The sequence below is a fragment of the Drosophila elegans genome, unplaced genomic scaffold (genome assembly GCF_018152505.1).
Source record: "Drosophila elegans isolate 14027-0461.03 unplaced genomic scaffold, ASM1815250v1 contig_814, whole genome shotgun sequence".
Classification (NCBI taxonomy): Eukaryota; Metazoa; Arthropoda; class Insecta; order Diptera; family Drosophilidae; genus Drosophila; species Drosophila elegans.
Genome location: NW_024546167.1, coordinates 4,158,754 through 4,179,700, shown reverse-complemented (window position 1 = coordinate 4,179,700; position 20,947 = coordinate 4,158,754). Strand labels below are relative to the sequence as shown.

The 20,947-nt window shown below is 38.6% G+C and overlaps 4 protein-coding genes across 6 annotated transcripts; 2 read left to right on the top strand and 2 right to left on the bottom strand.

Moving 5' to 3' along the window:
• Window positions 1-248: 248 nt before the first annotated feature.
• On the bottom strand, window positions 249-4,637 carry LOC108134538. Its single transcript, XM_017254885.2, has 2 exons — window positions 4,213-4,637; window positions 249-2,571 (listed from the first exon to the last, which is right to left on the bottom strand). Exons 1-2 carry the CDS (start codon window positions 4,266-4,268, stop codon window positions 510-512), a joined length of 2,118 nt encoding a protein of 705 aa, XP_017110374.1. The 5' UTR covers window positions 4,269-4,637; the 3' UTR covers window positions 249-509.
• A 1,771-nt stretch (window positions 4,638-6,408) lies between these two features.
• On the top strand, window positions 6,409-8,724 carry LOC108134487. 2 transcript variants are annotated; one of them, XM_017254805.2, is made up of 4 exons: window positions 6,409-6,835; window positions 7,908-8,088; window positions 8,147-8,232; window positions 8,328-8,724. In XM_017254805.2, exons 1-4 carry the CDS (start codon window positions 6,464-6,466, stop codon window positions 8,463-8,465), a joined length of 777 nt encoding a protein of 258 aa, XP_017110294.1. In that variant the 5' UTR covers window positions 6,409-6,463; the 3' UTR covers window positions 8,466-8,724. The 2 variants fall into 2 exon arrangements, with proteins under 2 accessions (XP_017110294.1, XP_041566361.1); XM_041710427.1 differs by having other exon boundaries at window positions 8,307-8,724.
• A 2,718-nt stretch (window positions 8,725-11,442) lies between these two features.
• LOC108134478 lies at window positions 11,443-17,467 on the top strand. Of its 2 annotated transcripts, none has more exons than XM_017254794.2 (4): window positions 11,443-11,569; window positions 16,392-16,510; window positions 16,569-16,708; window positions 16,766-17,467. In XM_017254794.2, the coding sequence occupies exons 2-4, from the start codon at window positions 16,409-16,411 to the stop codon at window positions 16,884-16,886; spliced, it is 363 nt and encodes a 120-aa protein (XP_017110283.1). In that variant the 5' UTR covers window positions 11,443-11,569; window positions 16,392-16,408; the 3' UTR covers window positions 16,887-17,467. The 2 variants fall into 2 exon arrangements, with proteins under 2 accessions (XP_017110283.1, XP_017110281.1); XM_017254792.2 differs by having other exon boundaries at window positions 16,760-17,467.
• Window positions 17,468-18,354: 887 nt separating this feature from the next.
• On the bottom strand, window positions 18,355-18,549 carry LOC108150740. Its single transcript, XM_017279043.1, has one exon. It carries the CDS (start codon window positions 18,547-18,549, stop codon window positions 18,355-18,357), a length of 195 nt encoding a protein of 64 aa, XP_017134532.1.
• Window positions 18,550-20,947: the final 2,398 nt, after the last annotated feature.

Below are 20,947 nucleotides of genomic sequence, written 5' to 3'. Positions count from 1 at the left end.
CATTACAAAAATATACTAAACATTGTTTAAAAAAATAGTATAGTTTTAAAGTCCCAAAAGGCAATTATTTATTTTACCGTCCCTTTTCTTGATTTTGTTATTTTTAATTTAATTGATTTGTAAATCAAAACCAAGAACCCAAGATCCCGAGTTAACAATTACAAGCCACCATCATAAGTTCGTTTATTTCCTCGACTTCAGTAATAGTTTATTGTTTATTTTACATACACAAAGTAATTCCGCGGATATTACGATTATTAGTATTTTTGTCAGTTTATTGTCCTCTAAGTAATTGGGAAATAGACAAATTCCGCTATAACTACCATGGCTATATAAGTAGGTGCATAAGACTGGGAACTCCTTACGGCAAAGGCTAAAATTGGATTATTATACAATACAATCGTCGGCTATTTCATAGAAATAAACTAGGTTTTTCTTGGCTAAGGCTACGTAAATGGGTTTCAAGTCTTTGACGTCGAACACTCCATTGAGGAAAAAGGTTCGTAAGCTTATCTATGGCAATAGCAGAACATCTTAAGGGCCGGATCTTTGAGGCAGTAGCTCTGGCTGCCGTACAGATTCAACCGGCTGATGGTGCCCGTTAGGACGGTCGTGTAGCCCGTCATCCGCACCGTGGACTCAAAGACGCCCAAGCCGGGCTTCGTCTGCAGCCGCAGGGTAATGTCCACCGCATAGTCCGTGGATATGTTCTTCACGATCTTCGAGTGCGGCGCCGCAATCAGGGCCTGCAGTATGGAGTTCAGGTAGAGGGTCCTGCACTGTGTGCTATCCTTCAGTCGATTGTTAATTAGCCGCACCAAATACCTCGCTGCCCGCTGCACACGCTGGTCGTTCGTGGGCAGCTCCTGTCGCTGATGGCAGGTGCACCAGTGGGCGGCAATCCCAGCCTGCTCGCACGTCCTGGCCGCCGGAATGGGCACGAACAGGCTGATGCCCCGTGGCAGTGTGCTGTCCGGCTCCTCGAGCTCAGCCGATCTGCGCAACAACTGATCCGCCTCCAGATCCCGCAGATTCAGCAGCTGCACCATTGTTGCATGCACATCGAATGGTGTGGTCAGTCGGCGGGCATTCAATCTTAGATTCGCTATCGCCTCCGGATACCGTTCGTTCATCCAGGGCGGATAGAGCATTATCATCAGGGGCTGTCGCTCCTCCATCATGCCCTGGTAGGTCCGACGAAAGGAACCCCATCTCAGTCCGTGATCTGAAAGCAGCATCACCACCGTGCGATTGAGCACTCCCGACTCTTGCAGCTGCGTTAACTGCGTCAACATGGCCTTGTCCAGCAGCGAGGGAAAGTTGAAGTAGTCATGGGTTAGGGCCACGGTCCAGAAAAAGGAGAAGAAGAGCTGGCCGCTCATCCGCGGGACCAGTTTCCTCATGTACTCCAGCAGCACATCAGCCGTCCGGCGGCTGCCCATGCACAAGTGCATGTTGAGGTCCTTCTTAAAGGCCACATTCCTCTCCATTTCCATGATCATGGGCCGCAGATAGTAGTCCGTGGGCTGCTTCCTGAACCCGTTCTGGTTGTAGTTAAAGGACGACAGCAGTGCCACATCCTCGGCGAAGGCGGTTCGATAGCCAGCCTGCTGGTAGCGTTTCCAAATGAAAGAGCACCGATCGTAGGACCGCAATGTCTTCGGCGTACAGGCCAGATTGAGTTCCTGGTCATCCAAGCCGCTCAGCAGGGGCACTATGTTGGGAAAGGTGTTGTCGCCCACCTTGTTGTAGCCCCATAGCTCCACGTGGGACAGGTGCTTCCGGATGTAGTCCGCTGTTTGGCGCATCTGGCGCAGGAAGTTCAGGTGCGACAGGCTGTCCATGCCCAGGAGCATCACCGACAGACGTTCATGTGCATCCTTGCTCTTGTTAAAGCTGACCCTTTCGGTTCCGGGTTTAATTGATGCTCTCACTCGTGGCTTGTCCACCGCAAAAAAGTGGCAGTCTTTGTAGAAAAGCCTGTCCAAGGAATCATAGCACCACATGCAAATGAACTCCGAGTCAAGTGGCAGTTGAACCACTTTGTCCAGTTTGAAACTCACAGCCGGACTGTATGTGTTAGCGGAGTCCGACTTGCGTTTAACCTCCGTGAAATTGCAGCTCACGGAGGACAGATCGCTGATGTTATAGTAGGCGAGTAGTTCGCCGGCATCTAGATTGAGCAGCAGCTGCCCCGGCACCGAGTCACTGGTCCGGACCAGTGCCCTGTTGCAGCTGTACGGACGCGGCTTGAACATGAACTGGGCAATGGTGTCGTCGGTGACCTCGAAGTGCGGCATCCGGCAGCCCGCCGTGTCCACGAAATAGGCCGTCGTCAGATTGCCGCCGTAATGGTCCTCAAGGCGGGCCATGAAGTCGAAGCCATCGCGGAAACGGAGCAGCTTCGTCCGGAGGTTGTAGTCCACGCACAGGTAGGAGAACACGCACAGGCAGAAGATCACAATCACAATCTTCTTGAACTGACCACGGTTCTTGTTCATGTTGTAGTAGCGATAGTAGTGCTGCAGGTCCCTCTTGGTCATAAACTTCGGATCCAGCAGGTATTTGCTTCTGTTGGAAAACAACACGATTGTGATTAACTTGATTTGTGTGTCAGGCAAGAAAAGCCACGTAGAAGTGTTTACAATAGGGTCGAGATCTGTCAAACATGCCTTGAACATCGTCTAGGTAAGCCGATATGAATTGATTGGTTTTAAATAATATTTATATATTAAATATGTTCGGTTAAAATAAATTATTGTTACCTTCACAAGCTAGGTTCATGTTCTATTAACCTTGTGTATTTTCTGTATTTTTGATAAATAGTTGAAAATTAAGCAGATATGCAGTGTGTTGTATAATAATTTAAATAAAAAATTAAAATGTATTCATAGTCCCTATTAAATTCATATTTTTTGTATAGACTATATAAATTATTAACTGTGGTGCTTTCCTATACTTCTTTACAATTCCAAAATTTTCTACAATGAAATTGTTATAAACTCAGTCTAACTGGTTTCTTAGCTTTGAAAACAATTACTTAATTTATTTTAAAATTGGTGAGTTTCATTGCCTTTGAACTTCACTTAAGTTCCTCTTATAAGCCGATGACCTTTCAATGATTACCGCAGAATTCTGTTAGGTTCATTGTATTCTCTTAAAAGCTTAACAGTTTTTTATGCTGTCAGCCATTAATTAAGGCAACAAACAATATAATGAATGCCCGAGACAAGAGAGAAGTGTTCCGAGTGGCCACTCAGTCGAAAGTCCTTAATTTGCTGCCCACCTAGGCCATCCTCAACCCACTTTTAGGCCCAACAACCCACCACACCCTCCAGAAATGGGGTTCCTGTGTCAAGAAATACCGGAGAACGTGATGCTGTCGATGTATTCCGATTTAAGTCGAGGCTAGCTCATGAATATGCAGCCGAGGAATGCCCAACAAAGTAGGCAATACAAAATGAACATACAAAACACTGTTGCAGTGTAAGAAAGAAAAGAAACACTGAGGAAAAAGAGCTTGACTTAACTCAATTAGCAAATGGTACGATTTTAGAGTTTTTAACAATTTTCGTGGCATTGATATTAAGCAAGTTACAAGTTACAAACCAATTTTAAAGCATTTAAAATATATTTTATTTTGCTTTGAACTAAGCTTTTAAAACTTTTATCCAGTGTCTAAAGACTACGAGGCTTGCCCTTGTAAATCCAAGTCTACGAAGGTTTGTTATAAATTTCATGTTATAAATCAGAAGAAGAAGATTAGGATTTAAGTTTTATGCCTAACCAAAATTAAATTAAATTTTTATACAAAATTTAAACATAAATTAAGGTTCTTTTCAATCTATCAAACTCTTCCTGAAGTCGTATATAAAGTTCTGTTCAGTGTAATCCATTTTTTTTCGGGCCAGGTGAAATCCATTCAAAAGAATTTTCTTTCCAATCCATCCGATTGTGGACAAAAACAAATTTTCAATTGACACTTGGAATTGCATTTTGCTCGAGCAAACACACGGTGGCATCAAAGGTATAAAGGATTAAGGATAAAGGGGCATGTGAAGGGGAAGTGGAAGGGGATAAGCGTTGAAATGGCATTCGGCTTGAAAGCAAACAAGAGATGACACACAATGACACACCTGTGCTCAACCCCTACCCCTTCCTCCCCATTTTTTTTTTGTTATCCTTTGATGTCTGCCCATTTTTGGTACTTACTCATAGCTCAAGTCGCCGTATTTTCGCATGTCCTTTGCCGTGTAGTAGGTACGCATCTTGGCGACACTTGCGAATCGTGATGCGCCCAAAGTCCCCCCGTTTGTATCACCCTAGTGTCACCCCCACAACCCCCCCTGCTCAAGTCCTTGACATCCTGTTTGCTTTTGTAGTTAGTCCGCCTTTTGTTTTGCTCTCCGTGCTCTGCTTATTCCGCTAATTGTTTGTGGGCCACATTTTATGCACTTTCGATACAACAATTTTCACACGACTGCACTCGCTCTTCTGTCTGCATATCCTTCGCTCTCCGCCCTTGTTGTTTTTTTTTCCCCCAGTTTGTGGTGATGTTGTTGTTTTTGTTTGAGTTTTCAAGTGCCACGCTTTCGCTGCGAATTACTGCGGATTTGTTTCTGTTTCAGTTGGCTCCTCGTCGCACACTGAGTTTCGCAGGACTCGGAGGCTGCGGGCCTTCAGTTGACTGGAGCTGGATTACTGCCTCTCTCTGGCTCTCCCTGTGTTTTGACAGTACCGTTACTCGGGTGGGTGGCTTGGGCGCAGGCGCGTGTCCGTGACAGATGCTCCAGGGATGCTGAGAACCGGAAACCACACTCAAAGAAATCAGGAAAGAAGTTTGTAATTAGAAAAATTCAAAAAAATTATTGCCAATAATTTTTTTTTTTAATCTGTAACAATCTATTGAAAAATAAACTTTTTCATTTAAATTAATTTAAGTTACATATCGAAAACTGAAGCCCTGTTGTGAAGACATTTTTGTGTCCCGTTAAGTGGTAAATTAAAAATGTATTTTTTAATTTATATAGTTTTAGTAAATTTAATATATAAATGGTTAAAATAGTTCTTAGTTAATTTAAGATCATTAGAGAGTATGAACTTAATTGTGAGTTTATCTTTTGTGGTAACAAGTTCGGATAAAATCATAACTTCGTTCAACTATAACTTTATACTTATTTAAGTATTTCATTCAGAGCTTAAGCTGGAGTCATTAAATTATACACTAAATAACAAACAAAACATATATACATATATGAGTATTGACTTGTTTTTCTCTAGTTTATGGATTATTGGCTGGCCTTAATTACGATTTGCATGCTGCAATGACCCACACTGGGTAATTAATCGCTGGAATCCTTTTGCTTAGAAATGTTGTTTGGCCAATGAACCCTGATTCACAAATCTCCCGCTGTTCCTTTGGAGAAAATCTATATCTTTATTGTGGAAGAAATTTTAACTCATTTATAAGAAAATAGTAAAAGTTTATTTTAAATTTAAATCTTTAAAATTTCTTACAGCAGTTTTTTGGATTAATTTTAATCTTAGTTACAGTTTTCGTATTTTTCTTAATTTAATATGTATATTTAAAATTGAAAACTTATTGCACTGTTCGATATACATAAGTAGAAGCTCTAAGATCTGAAATATAATTTAAAATATAAAAAGATATTAGATTTAGATTTACTTTATTCAAGCTTTTCGGAAAGAAAGGTACTTGTTTTCATGTTTTAAAGTGATGCAAATCTTACATTTTTGCGAAAAATATTTCAAAATATATAATGTGCTGTAATCCGAAAAGAGTCTCTTATTGAATGTAAATGCACCGCATTTCAAGGGTTTTTAGCATGCAAAAAAACTTAATAGGCCCCCACACAGGCAGCCATTCAGCGCCAAAAATGGGAGGACACCTGCAGCGAGGAGTCAACTGAGTTCGTGGCCATTCAGGTCATCATTTTTCGGGCTTAACGAGCAACAAGTGGAGGCGAATCGAGCATTCCGCTCATTAGGCGAACCTACCGAAAAAGCGCAACAGGCTGCAACCACACACACACACACACACACACACACCCATGTCCTCCCACACACGCAAGGCAGATGTGTGTGAGTTAATAACTTGGCTGCAGGCAGGACATGGATTCTGATGTTCGATAATTACAGCAACAGCCATTGCCAAGGAGCAACAACAAGGACGCCGAGTGGGGGGGCTCAAATCGTAAATCAAAGTATGAAAAAAGCATTTCACTGTTGGACCAGCTCCATCCCGATTAACAAGCGTCTATAATGCTTCATTACTGTAAAAAAAAAAACGAACAGAAACAGCAAAAAAGCCAGTGAAAAGCCAAGGAATTGGCTGCTATAAAAGCGTCAAACGTATTGGGCCAACGCTTCAGTTGAATTTTCAAAAGTGTCGCACGCAGGACAGCCTTGATATTAATTAGTTTCCCGCCAGGAGCATACCAGAATGCATCAACCACCTGGGCAGAGACCAGTGCATGCTGCCAGGCGTCAATCTGCCAGGAGGAGGAGTCGAAGTCTCGCCAGGAACGAGAAGTGCCCGGCCGGCAGAACCTATCACCTGCCAGCCTTGTTGATTATCCTGCTCGTCCTCATCCAGAACTTTGAGCTGCACATGTGCCGGCAATTGATGAGCTACCCGGGCGTCAAACGATCCCAGGATCCCAAGGTCCTCACCATCGGTGGCAGTGCAGCCGGAGAGGTTGCATTGCCGGGGGCGGGCGCTGGGGATGACAAGCGGGCGGGCGGAAGGTCACCACCCAGCCAGCCGGAGGAGATATTCAGCGCCCCGGCCGACGAGGGCTATGACGAGTATCCGGTAAGCGAAATCGCCTAAATTTTTAACAAAAATTCCCGCGTGGGTGGTCACTGCTGGTCCATTTTTTTTGATTCCCTATCACCTTACACACAATTTGTAATTGTATATTTTTCATTTGATTGCTTTTCGGCTTTGACCCTAAGCTACATTTCTCCCCGAAAGCTGACCTGACGTCACATTATTTTGATTATGCCAGGTGCATACTAGTGGTGGGCCTAATGTTGGTTCTCTGGCCAAAACATTTTTGACGCGTGGGAAGTTGGTTTAAAGTACTTGGAAAGACGCGTGGGAAGTTAGTTTAAAGTACTTGTAAAGACATTAAGCTAATTGAAAGTGATTAGACAAAATAGTAGTTTCAACAAAACAGGTTCACATGGAAATATTTTTTTAAGGTTCTAGGTAAAATGATTAGATATAAAGTATTAAATAAACAGATGGTTTTTTACTAGTTTAAAGAGCATGATAATAGTGTATTTTGATATGTCCCCCTTTGTTGCATTCTTTTCAGAACTTCAGAAATGATATATACATATATATATATACATTTATAGTTCGTCTTAAAAAAGGTTCTTTTCAAATTATGATTTCGTAAAGGATTGGTGATATGAAATATGACACTTCCATTGGTGTAACATTCCATTGAAACATTTTGCCCGAAAACTATTTTCTTTCCACCTTTATTTTCATTAACTAGTTTTTCTCCCTAATAAACTACAACATAGAATACGTTTACATAAACATTTAACATTTGTTCAGACCACTTTAATATTCAAACGGTTACAACTTGGTTTTTCACAAGGTTCTCCTTGACATGGATAAAAGGATTGGTAAAATCTCAACAGGGGATTTTTTACAAATAATAGTTTATATGGAAACATTAATCATTCTTACTGAAAAACATTTTCAATTTAGTTACACACCATTGAAATATATAAATGGTTTAATTATATTTTACAGAAAAGTTTTTATAGAGCGCATTGTTTGGGTTTTAATTGGTTATTGATCTGATTTCCAAACTTAGTATGATACTATATAATTATTTTATTTACTTAATATTTTTACACACATATAGATGGTGGTTCCAAAGCGTGCTGCCCTACTGCTGGATCGGCTAATGGTCGCTTTGCATCATGCCCTTGAACAAGAACGAAGTGAGCAACGAATTGGCGACTTCTTCGGGGACAAAAACATGCTCAATGGCAAATTGGGCGAATACCACAATGGATTGGAGCCTCATCAAGTGAGAGAGGATGGTAAGTGTGGATATGGATTATAAATAAAGAACCTAATTGAACACAATGTGTAATGCAGGAATGTACAGCGATGATGATTCGGGAACAATGTTGGATTATGATTTCAAAGATTTGAATCAGATCAATCGCGCCACTGGCGAAACAGTAAGTTGGAACATAAAACCTAAATTGCAATATAAGACATAAAATTAGCAGCGCGATGTGTAAGAAAATTTCAGTTAATGCCAAAGAGCTTTCAGAGAAGAGCGGGCGCAGATCGATCTGGAACTTCCTCGTTAACCGGTTCCCCACCTGGTCCCCGGCGAATCCCACCATCCGGATCCGGCGGTGGCCGAGCGTACTGGCGTTGCTATTTCAATGCCGTCAGCTGCTTCTGAAAAACACCAGCAAAATATCCGCCTCTGGAGTGGGCTAAAAAAGCTCACACAAATAATACATAAATCCCAACTGATCTCCAGAGTGGTGTTTCTCAAACTGTTCAATGTCCATTTGGTTGCTGCTGTGAGAGTTGTTCGCGCCATTAACTGAAATCCCCAGAGTTCTGCAATTGTATCTAGTGGTATCTGTATCAAGTATCTGTATCTGTAACTTTAACTGTAACTGAATTTGTATCTGTGCATTTGTAACTCACTGTGAATCTGCGTTATAAATAAACAACCAACGATAAGTCAAATAGCATTCATAAATAAATTAATTCAAACACCCATATTCGTATGGGAATATAAATTCTATATATTTGAGGGTAATTTCGGGTAGACAGGTAATCCTTCCTATCCTGCCTAATTCTGACTGACATAGCCATAAATCGCAAATCTAAACAAATAAATTGCATGCCCTCAACTCGTGCTCCATTGCGATTCGGGTTGCAAATTGTAGGTGTGCTCCAAGCGGAAGTACATTTACTATCGGTCGATATCTAAATCTGTATATACTTTATAGGGCGAGGACTTTAGGTTGCATGGCTTAACTGATATACTCAAATGATTGATTATTATTAGTTAAGGTAAGACAGTTTAGTTTATTTATTGTGTTATTATAGCTCATTACCGTATTATTGCATATAAATTTTCAATTATTGTTCTAATATTATTTGTATACAAACATTGCATTATTAAATCATTTTAAAAATTGATTTAAAGCGCTTAGCAATTTTTGCTCCATTTAATAAGAATACCCTATTGAGAAGTTTAAATTATTTAGTTTTCCTCAATTCTGTAAGGTAAGATTTTCCACATTGCTACTATTTCTGCTTTTTATGCAAATCAACCACTCGAACTTCTGGCAAACTATCCACCGCCGATTGCCAACTCAAAGTTAATGCATAATATTAGCTCTGGGTCAACTGCCTCTTCATGATGAACTGTTAAACTAAACTGGCGATCGGTTTAATGTGCATAGCACGTTTATTGCCTGGCCACCTTGGCTGCGAAGTCGAATGGCAAAGTTTTATTGGCCAATAGCGGCTATTAATGAGTTTGTTGGAGCACACATTAATAGACTTTTATGTACATCTAATTGCCTCCATTAATTGATGACCCGGCTGCGGTTGACTTCAACTATTCGCAAGAGCAAAACTTGCTAACCAAAAACCTAGAAATAGTAAATCCAATACAACATTTTTCGACTATTAGATACCTGGCAACCAAATAAAGAAAATACTTTTGGTGGAATCGGTTTTATAATCGTATTATTTTAAGTACAATATAGTCAACAAAATTTTATGATTATTTCGATAATTAAATTTAAAGTTTGTGTAAGTCGAAAAGGTTTAATTGACACTAGAAATTATTAATATTATATTATTAATATTTACAGGCTAAATTAATTTAATAACTAGAAGTCTCCACAACTCAAACTTATTTTGGTTTATTTTTGATTTAAAATTCTTTAATTTACAATGAATAAATTTCCCTGCTTTCAGCGGCGGAAATGATTAACATTCCAGGAATGCTAGGCAACCTATATTATTCGATTACCGCGTGTTAATATCTTTATTTGTGTGTGTTCATGTCATAATCTCACTTTTGCACATGGCGCGATTTTATTATCGAATGGCCATAAATCAATGGCGAACGTAAAGCCACTCGTTTAGCCTACGCCTACTGTCCAGTGCATTTCGACTCTTTTCATGTAATCTCTACGTCATAGATACTGGGCCGCTAAGTATGCAACAGGTTTCGTACGCGTCGAGTTAATCAGCAACAGGTGCCGTTATTCTACTGCTGCTACTCACCACGCCAATGAGGTGGGAGTGGGTGGTGGTTAATCGGTGGTCCACGTACTCGCCTCGCAGTGTCCATATCCGTGTGGTGAATTAATATGCCGCATGTTGCTCATACGCCCCGTTGTACGCTTAGAAAGCATATTCAGTGTTGACATTTTGGATATGAATTCGAACTGGGGATGCTCTAGTCGAGGAAGTAATAGAAAGTCAGAAAAGCATTTTCGAACATTAAATATTTTTTTGTTTATTTATATTATTAATATGTCTTAAAAATACAGTAAAAGGAATTTGGTAATTAAGATCAGTTTAACTCTAAAATTTACAGACCTTATTAACAGAAATTTTAATAAATTATGTAATAAGTAACTTAAGTAAATTTGAAAAAACCGAAAGATATCTTAAGAAGCTTATTTAATTCAAGATTAATTCAATGTTAAAATTTATTAACACGCTATTATTTTAAGATCTTGTTATAGAGAGATAAAATCAGTTAAATTTAAGTTTTCCCATAGTAATTGGTTGGCTTGGGAGCCAAAAATAAATTAAAATAAATAAAACTTGTTCTCTGTATTTCTTAATTAATTTTTATTTTAGATTATAATATACTTGGATTTAAATCCGTTAAATGAATTTGAGCATTATCCTTAAACGCTGATATATGCATATCATATTTAATTTTAATTAAATGAAGTTTAATTTTAACATATTTCACCTACCCAGATTAACTAGTCTTCTGTAGTTCGTCGGTAAAACTCCGTTTTTTAATGATCTCTGCACCTCATGTACCCTCTGCATATGCCAGGTACTATGGACAAGTGTTGGTCCTGCAGTTTCGCTTGACATGAGGCATAAAGCTTTGCCTAAGCAGACGCCCCCAAACGAATTACCCCAACCACCTCCCCTCAGCCCCCGTTTTTGCCCGGCAGCTCGTGCTTCCTGCTGCTTCTGCCGCTGCCGGCGTCGCTGCCTTGGGTGCTGTTTGCTATTTTGTATATAAAGCCCGGTAGCAGGCATCGCCAACATCGAGTTACCAATTTCCCTTCTTGGCGTTCACATCGAGAGCGACAGCAGCAGCAGCAACAAGTAAGCAACAAGTCGAAGGATCAGATCAGAGTTTCAACCATTTAAAGTCACAGTTGTTTGTACAGTTCGCGAAATTATCAGATTGGCAAATTTTCCCGGCGCCAGATTTTTCCAATTTACCGAAGCCAATTTAATTGCCGGCATTTTCCCATCTCATCCAGTCGCAAAGTATCGGTGAGTATCGAACATGTGTGTTTACCTTTGCCAATTGGGCCTAGGCGATTAATCGAAATGAGCAGTTATGTGTCGCCCAGAATTAATTTGTGGACGCGGAAATTGTGCCACAGGTGAATTATTGCACGGCGAGAGAGTTATTGCCGGTGATATCAAATCATGTGGGTTTCACTCGAAACATCGGAAAGTAAAGTTAAAATATTTTGATATTAAATGTTTTAATTTACATACAAAAAATAAGTTTAAAATAAATTATTGCAAAAAATATAGAAAAAATTATAGATACAAAATGTCAATAAAATAAAATTAAGTTAAAAAGCTAGATTAAAAATGCAGATGTCACATAGGTCAAGCTGAAAAAAAACCCTTTCAAGTAATTTCTGAAAAAAAATGATTTCCAATCATATTAACTGCGCCTTAAATCTTTACGCAATTTTAAAAATGTTCATATTTTATGAATAATTGAAGCCAATTTGTTTGTTTGACTCAAAGCTGCTCTCCCTAAATTGAGTTCATAAAAGTTCCAGCAAATTGATGGACCTTAAACAACATTGAAGGTAAAGAAAGGTTCGTTTTTGCCCAGGAAAACTCCCACAAGTTGACGAATATGTGCAATTCATAGGCTATATACATTTCCCACCCCTTCCTCCTTCTTATTGTAATGTATTTTTGTTTTGAATATGCCAGAACAACCTTGGCCCTAGGGACTTTCCCGGGGCCACCTAATGACAGAAGCTAACAGGAGGCACGGTTTCATCTGGCTCATTGAAAATTATGTGAATTATTTATGAAGCGTAGAAAAATCAGGCAAACGCACAAGCCAAGCCATTCACTTCATTTGATTTGGACTTCAATCTCGATTCGAGTTGCTGATAATAAATAACTTCACTTGACTTGGCTTGTCTCGGGTTGGTTTGCTTTGGTTTGGTTTGGTCGATTCCCGCCGAAACCGCAATCAAATTGCATTTAATATTTATTAGAATACGCCTACAGTTTGCATGCCTTTGGGTTAAAGGCATCAATGAGGCAGATAATTTTCCGCCGAATTTTCGGGGGAGAAATGCGTAGGAGAAGGTCCAGTTTTTTGTTTGTTTAAATTATGTTTAATAATATATGTGTATCAATTAAATATTTAACCAGCTTCAATTACAGCCAGCCCACAATTTAGCTCCAGGAGCAGCTCCAGAAGTATTTATTTTTGAAATTCCGTCCCACGTTTTCCGCAAATTGATACAAAAATGTACGCGAGTTGCAAACTTGTTATCAAATTCGGTAAATAACTCTTCCGCTTCGCCAAAGCCACTTTGAACCGCATTTTCCACAAATCAGAACGTAACCACAACACGGATCCCAAAGAAACTCGATATAACTTCAAGTGTTCCACACCCTCGCGCCAAAGTGAAACATGAAAAACATTTTAATACTTATTTGAAGATGTCTGAAGTATCCAGTTTTCGGTGACTGACTGACGTAATTTTAATTTCTCCCTCAAAAAATATCATATGACCAGATAAATCACACGGCCAAGGACATGGCCATCGTCCTGCCGGCTCTTGTCAGACATACATTAATGAAGCCCACGCCAGGTCCTTGTGGCAAATATTTGACCATCGACATTTGTTCTTAGCTAATTTTAAAGTTCCTTTCGCCGCAAGCGAAAAATTGTGACGAAAAAATGAAGGGAACTCAAAGTGGAGCCGGAATTAAGCCGTCGGATTAGGCAGGATACTGGGGCAGGCACTAAAGACCCACGTGAAAATTGCATTTTCTTTTTTTCCACCCTTTTTTTTAGCACTTGCAACTCTTGCGCTGCGACAGCGAGATTAAATTTCCAATTAACATTGGAGCATTATTTATCGGTGGCAATAAATGTGTCCTGATTATGTTTGGCTTTGGCTTTGGCTTTGGCTTCTGCTCTAGGGTCTGGCGTCGGTTCCTGCTAAAGTTCGCCCCGTAGCCTCCTTGTCATTAGTTTTTATTTATCACCCACTAACCACTAGCTGCTTAATCTAACAAATATTTCATGAGCTCAAAGTTGAACAGACCTACCTGGTTGTGGGCATTACAATTATCTCTGTCTGCCTATATTCCCCTGTAAAGTGTTTTAAGAGTTTTGCCTGCACTTTGGCCAATCAAAACACGGAAATGTTTCCATATGTCCGTTTTGCTATAACCTAATAAATATATATATATATATATATCAATGTGCTAATAGCAGGAATTAAAGTGACTTTTTTGAGATAAGAAAACAAAGTGAAAACAAAGTGATTAATATGACTAGTAAAATTGCAATAAATTAGTTCAACATTTATATCAGATATTTGGAATCAAAAATTTAATTAATTGAACTATGTTTATGCTAAATAAATACAAATTTGATATTGACTTAAAGGAACTTAAAATTTTAAAATTTTCAATGTATTTAGCCATCTTTGAACTTTAACATTCATGTGATTTAACCAACTATCGTAAAGAAAAAAATGCTTTAATGTACATTTAGCCTTTTTTTGCATTTTCTTGGAAACAGTAAGTTAATTTGCAATTCTGATTTTTGTAACCATAAAAACCTTTCTCTGCCAATGCATGCACATTAGCAGTTGGTTGAAATTGAAGAAGGAGATACTCCTTTTACAGGACCAACTAGGAGTAGCTACATTTTACGAGCTGCAGCAAGCAAATGAGATAAGTCATTAACATTTACGGCCGACATCGTTGAGGTCCTCGACGGGCCACGTTCTCAGTCTATGGCTTTTTATGCCAGCCACAACGATTCTGGCCCTCGTTTACCTGTTGCGTGCTGATGATGATACTGAAAGTCATTTGATGACCTCATTTTCACACAGACTAAACGAACGTATCTCCGGGATTTATGTATGTCTCCGTTGCTTTTTTCAAGCTGCTGCTGTTTATGAATTCATTTGCTGTGGGTGAGGTTTTCCTTTTGATTTCACACCCTCTTCAATTACCAATGATGTCATAATTTATGTTATATAAGTAATTAGTTGCTGATTGTTGTTGCCTAAGAATTTTTCCGGGAACTGCAGTCATTTATTTGCTTTTACCTTTGATGTGAATAACTTTTATTTGATATGTTTAATTTATGAGGATGAAATTGGGAAGATAACAAATGAGAAGAACTATTAATATTTTGGCAATTTATATGCACATAATATAAATAAATGTTTGCTAATACCCTAAATTCACTTGTACTTTGAGTAACTTGTTTGAAATCTTAATTGATGATTTAAATAATGTTTTATTAATTGGAAAAGAAATGGGTCATACCAAAAACATTAAAAATGTAGTAAATCTAACAAAACTTTAAATACGGTAAAACTTTTATAAAGCTTGGTAAATAATAAAAAAGTTGAAATTATATAAATATTTAATGTTATATTTGGGCAGCTATTATATTTATTTGTACAGTGGCTTTTAAAACTTCATATATTTTTATTTAGCTTTCCTTATTTAACCAAACAACCATAAATCCATTTCTATTCCACAGTATAAAAGTCTCAATTTAGAAATCCAACCAATACATGTGATATATTTTATTTATACATCAACTCTTGACCTTTAAAACTTTTGAAGAACTGATTTTGTAACCCTTCGCTGAATCCATTTTCATTGAAAGTTACTCAATAAGTGCTCAGAATCATAACAGGGACCCATAACAACTCGAATCACGTTCATTGTCAGGTCAGCTTCGGATGAAATCAATTAAAGTTTGGCCCACAAGGCTTAAAGGCCATATGTCCGGGCTATTGTGTGGCTGCCACACGTTGCACCATCGGCGCCATTGTATTACGTGTGAGTGGGGCTGTTGCAACGCTTGAGTTGCAGGTCCATATCCGTTTTTAATTGCGGAAATGCACTTAAGCCGGCCTAAGGTGAAAAACAGGAGTCTGAGGCTGAGGCAGCCAGTACTCCGCTGCCACCCTTTCAGAAATGCTCGTCACGTTTGTGGCAACAAGTGTTATGATTCACTTCAATCTGCTTTGTGACGAGTCCCTTCGAGCAGCTCTGACGCAAAAAACATATATAATAAAACAATAAATACCGGTATAAAAACAATTCCACTGAAATCTGACCTTTAATTAAAAATGTGGCTAGTGGAACTTTGTGGCACTTTTTTGTAGCCATTGCATTGCATGGCCCCCTTGACAGCACTTTGAGCTTGGGGATTAGTCGGGGATAAAGCCGTGGCTTTTCCCTTTGATGTTGTGCAAACATTTGCATTAATTGGAATCCCACAAAAGTGCCCAGCTATATTGCCATTAAATAATTTACATTAATTGGCTTAAATGGGTTGCAAATAAAATAAGTTTTCAAGCTGTCGAAAGGTGACAAATCATCATAGCGGTTTTACAAATTACTAAATTTCATATTGGCACAGCAGTTATTTTAACTTATATTTCATCAAAAATATTATAATGTTTAAATATTAAATAAATATTAAATATTAAATTAATTAAATTTATTTTATGGATAAATTTTCAGTATTTAAAATGTATGAATATAAGAGTTATATACAGAAAACTTTATATTAACCTTTTAAAATAAATATTAATAAATATGAAAATTTGAAACAAAGGAACAAAGCGAAATTCTTACAGAAATCACTTGTATGTTTTTAAAAAATTAATAAAGCAGGAAGCTCCTAGTTCGTAATAAATTCACATAATTTTCGGATTAAAAATATATTGCATAGTGTATATAGCATACTGATAGCAGTATAAGTGATTTAATATAACTAGTTATATCTAGTCCTAATATATTTGTGTTTTAAAAATATTATAACTATTTTAATTTTGTCTTTCAGTTGAGAAGCGCTTCAAAATGATGAAATTCGTGCAAATATTATTGTGCTACGGCCTGCTCCTCACTGTGCTCTTTGCCCTCAGCGATGCTCGACCTTCAGCTGCTGGCGAAGCTGGACCCGTGAGTATAGCACCTTAAAGTCTGTAAAAAACAAAGATTATGGGCTAATCCATTCAAGGATTCGGATGGACTGGACGGACAGGAGGCTGAGGACGTTCGTGGGGCCTACGGAGGAGGCTATGAAATGCCAGCCCAGGCCATCTACCCAAACATTCCCATGGACCGACTGCAGATGCTCTTCGCTCAGTACAGACCCACGTAGGTGCACGGTTTGTAGGTAACTCTCCGATCATTGTCTAATTTAAATAGTTACAGCGCCTACTTGAGAAGCCCCTCCTACGGCAATGTGAACGAACTTTACCGGCTGCCCGAGAGCAAACGTCAAGTCAGATATCGGCAGTGCTACTTCAATCCCATCTCCTGCTTTAGGAAGTAAGTTCCCAGCCAGCAGATTGATTGTCCGCAACCAACAGGCTCTTGGATACATTAACAATTCAAGCATTTCAACAAACCAAAAATGAAGTTTAGCATTATGGATCACCACAAATGTAACGCAAATATTTAGTGCAATTAAACTAAAGCTAAGACTCAGCTATATCCAAATCTATATATATATATACATATATGTGTACACAGAAATCCAAATAAGTTACTTAACTATTTAAATGTCTAAAAATGAATGAAAACATGTTCCATTGTAGTTACCAAAAATAATAAATTATGTATTTATTTGAATATTAGCACAAATGTTAAAGATTATACTATTTCGTTTCTTGATTTTTGCTTTGCATATGGTGTGGTAAAATAAAATTCAATGCTTCCCCAAGCTATTCAAAACGTATTCGAAATAAAAATGTGCTTTTGTAAATTTAAGTGTTCCAGCTCTTGTATAATAAAACAAAATATAAAATAACAAAACTTAGAATGCGAACTTGGAGTCATTTAATACCTACAAAACACTATACATGTAAAATAAACCTCTAAACTAAAGTTATAATTATATACGTATGAAATAAATACGCCCAAATGTTAAAACAAAAAATGTTGTACCTTTTAGTCAAAGAGGTGTGTTATCTAATCATTTTTCATTCCTTTCTAGTGCTTTATGTTTATAGAATCTTAAACTTTGTTATTAGAGGTTTTTTAAAAATCATTTTCACTTAATTTTTAATAGAAAGTGTGGCTTGCTTTAAAAAATGTGCTCGTTACTACTTTGGAGCTATCAAATTCTAAAGGAGTAAAGTAATCCAAATTGTTGACTCTAGCCATATTGAGCAATACACGATTTGGATTAGATTCAAAATCTTACAATTAATTAATCTCACTTTTAAAGGTAACATTTTCGGACTTTTTGGTTTGTTTAGCTTATAACAACAAATATTGAAGTCTTGCGGAAATTACAAGGGTCAAAAATTCAGCTTTTAACACTTGTCCAACTTTTAAGATATTGACTTAATGCACATTAAGCAATTGTAAATACTTGTCAATTTAAAACAACAACTCTGGTTTGTTACCAATTCGTTTAATTTATTTTATTTATAAAATTAAAAAAATGTGTAATATTAATATATTTGTACGTTTACTTAAACTACAATATGCTGAGCTTTTAAAAACTTTATTATAAGAGTTTATTATAATTATTTTTATTACTTTTTTATTAATATTTTTTATTTTTGCTTAGCAATAATGGTGAATAGACAGAGGTATCTTAGTAAATTTTAATCACATTTAATATTTTATGAAAATACAACTTGGGCTTCTGTTTTGACTTAGCTTAAAATAGTCTGTTGCCTCTGAGGCAGTATTCTTTAATTTTTCGAGGAATAGAGTCTGAATTCTTTATCACTAATTTTTTGGGCCCTAAGGTCCTCGCTTTCCTATTACATTTTTTTTGGTTTGATTGCTCAGATGTGTAAACGCCTCTTCTCCAGGTTCTTGGACTGGCACTTGCCGCCACGTCGCTCCATTTTGATGACCAACCGATCCGGGGTGGATATCTTGTAGCCATTGCACCGTCGATAGCGCTCCTCGATCTTCAGCGATGTGGCCACCATGAAAACGGAGAAGACCAGGGCAATTAGATAGCGAACGATTAGCATAATGTGACAAATGCTGCGTGGAATCAAGACTGTTTGACTGAAGGGCTGCACTGCTGGATTTTATAGCTCGAGGTGTCCGTGTCCGTGATGTATCGATTACCTGGCATTTCGAGACCCTTCCTTCCTTACCCTCCAGCGGATTCCAGGCTGCGCTGATGGATTAGGACGCGATTTTATGGCCGCGTCGCGCCAATAAACCATTCCGTGCTAATCCATTCGACCATTTCCACTTCCTCTGCTCGAGGTCTGCGATCCTAAGCGAATTACCCAGATGAGCACACTGGACCAGATACAAAAAGGGAAAACTAATTGCCTCGACTGATGAGTGGAAGTTCCGAGAAGGAGTCACAGGGCGAAGCTACCTTTTATGATCCCTTGCCTCACTCTTTTTACCATTAGACATTTTAATTGTTAATTTTTGCAAAAAGCGATGGGATGGGTAGGGGGAAAAATTTAAATAATGGCCAAGCTGCAGGCATCGGGCAGCAGCAACGGCAGCAGCAACGGCAACAGCAGCGGCAGCAGCGAGAATCCAGGAATCCAATGGCTACCTGCATTTATTATCTCCCCGCCCGTTGATCTACTCGGCCCGGCCCGAGTGCCATCAACGTGAAAACAAGTGGCAACAATTTTCTATAAATTGCATTTGTGCAAAATTAAGTTCAATCTTGGCCGAGTCGCCAACCAGTAGCTGTATCTCTTCTCGGCCAGCATCCGCTCAAGTCACCCAGCATCCCGATCCCGATCCCGATTCTGCCCCCCTCCCCTCCTGCTCCATCTGGTCTTTCACTGCTGGAGTAGCCAAACTCCATTAACTTTGCAATTGGCCACCATAACTCGTCCGTCGCTCTACCGCCTCCCTCCCCCCTCCTGCCACCCCCTTTGCCCAGTTGCCGTCACCTTGCCGCCCATTTGGCCGCCACAGCCACCTCTGCCTCCACATTCATCCACATCCCACAGAGCACAGAGCACAGCGCACAGCACACAGGGTACAGACCATTCCAGTCCAGTTCAGTCCCGGCCCCATCGCTTGTTAGTTTTTGCGCCAGATCGTTTATAATAATTCGTATGCGAGTCATGTCATGCCCCTAAAGTGTATCTGCAACCGCGCAGTCGCCAGTTGCCAGTTGCCAGTTTCCAAAGGCCGCTGGCTGCGCCTGCGCAGTCGCAGTCGTCGTCGCGCTCGCCGCGCATATCTGTATCTAGTTGGTGGCTCAAAATGGAGCTGGTTGCGTGACACGATACACGGGATACAAATATTAAGAACTCAAAATTTACTACTGACTCCGCTTCATTTGACTGAAATGTTGTATATTTTATCACTTATAACTTTTAAAATATTGTTAACACATGGTTGTAACGAAAGTAACTATATTGCAAATTCCGTCAATATTGCAAACAATTTGTTTAAACATTTTAAAAATAGTTTCTGTTATACAATAAATACTACTTAGTTAATGGTATTTTCGGGACTAAACCTATATTTTTAAAGGCAGTAACGAATCAAATCAATTTGAAAGCTAAACAATAAATAACATCAATTTTTTTCCAAATCCAAGCTATAAGTGAGATCTTCAGTAAAAACTCACTTTATCTTCCAACCCAGAAATTCGGGGCATTTATTAAGAAATAGTCGGTCGATTTCGGTTAAACGTCTCGATAACCAGTTAAAAAACCATATATGGGAAATTATTGAATGAATGCAAATTATAATTTTTATACAACTTAAGCGGTTTATCCTTCAATGAGAAAAACTTAGGTTTCAAAAGTTTTTAAGCAGCACTTATAGACGACCAACACATTATTGTTATTTCTATTTTTTTTATCAAATTTGTCCTTTTTTATGGAATTAAGTAAATAGTTGAACATTCGGAGAATTATTTTGTAATATAGTGTTTTTATTTATTAATATTAATAAATGGTATTATAATGAAATCGGATAGATTTTTAATTTCACATTTCGTGGAATTTTTTAGCAGTGTACCTTTGTTATATAACCAATTAACAAATCTGTCAGACCAAAGAGCTTTTAACTTGAGTAAAAGTTGTAAGCCTATAAGATTAAATACTTTAATTAAGTGAAATAAATTGATTTAGTGATAAACAAAATGATTAAGTGAGGACCCTAATTAATAAACTGTATTCTTTATTTTTAATTTTACAAAAACGACCTGCCATGCTGACCCATCCGTAATCTCCCAGTCACGAACGGTGCTCATCTCTGGCCAATGGAGTGGCAAGTCTTGGGATCGCCTGCTCTCGCCTGTCCCGATCTGGTCAACTATGCAACCGGCAACCGGCAATAGGCAATAGGCAATAGGCGGCCCAAGCAGCCCAAACAGCCCGGTGACTCGAACTTGACTTCACCTGGCTTGATCTCGCGCCTGTTTCTTTGCTC

Excerpts from the sequence above, each read along its gene's own strand:
- LOC108134538 (XM_017254885.2), bottom strand. The coding sequence starts at position 4,268 with ATGCGTACCTACTACACGGCAAAGGACATGCGAAAATACGGCGACTTG. Across the intron at positions 2,572-4,212 it reads TACGGCGACTTGAGCTATGA|AAGCAAATACCTGCTGGATC; the intron begins GTAAGTACCAAA and ends GTTTTCCAACAG.
- LOC108134487 (XM_041710427.1), top strand. The coding sequence starts at position 6,464 with ATGCATCAACCACCTGGGCAGAGACCAGTGCATGCTGCCAGGCGTCAA. Across the intron at positions 6,836-7,907 it reads AGGGCTATGACGAGTATCCG|ATGGTGGTTCCAAAGCGTGC; the intron begins GTAAGCGAAATC and ends ACACACATATAG. Across the intron at positions 8,233-8,306 it reads ATCGCGCCACTGGCGAAACA|TTAATGCCAAAGAGCTTTCA; the intron begins GTAAGTTGGAAC and ends AGAAAATTTCAG.
- LOC108134478 (XM_017254792.2), top strand. The coding sequence starts at position 16,409 with ATGATGAAATTCGTGCAAATATTATTGTGCTACGGCCTGCTCCTCACT. Across the intron at positions 16,511-16,568 it reads CTGCTGGCGAAGCTGGACCC|GATTCGGATGGACTGGACGG; the intron begins GTGAGTATAGCA and ends AATCCATTCAAG. Across the intron at positions 16,709-16,759 it reads TTCGCTCAGTACAGACCCAC|TTACAGCGCCTACTTGAGAA; the intron begins GTAGGTGCACGG and ends TAATTTAAATAG.
- LOC108150740 (XM_017279043.1), bottom strand. The coding sequence starts at position 18,549 with ATGCTAATCGTTCGCTATCTAATTGCCCTGGTCTTCTCCGTTTTCATG.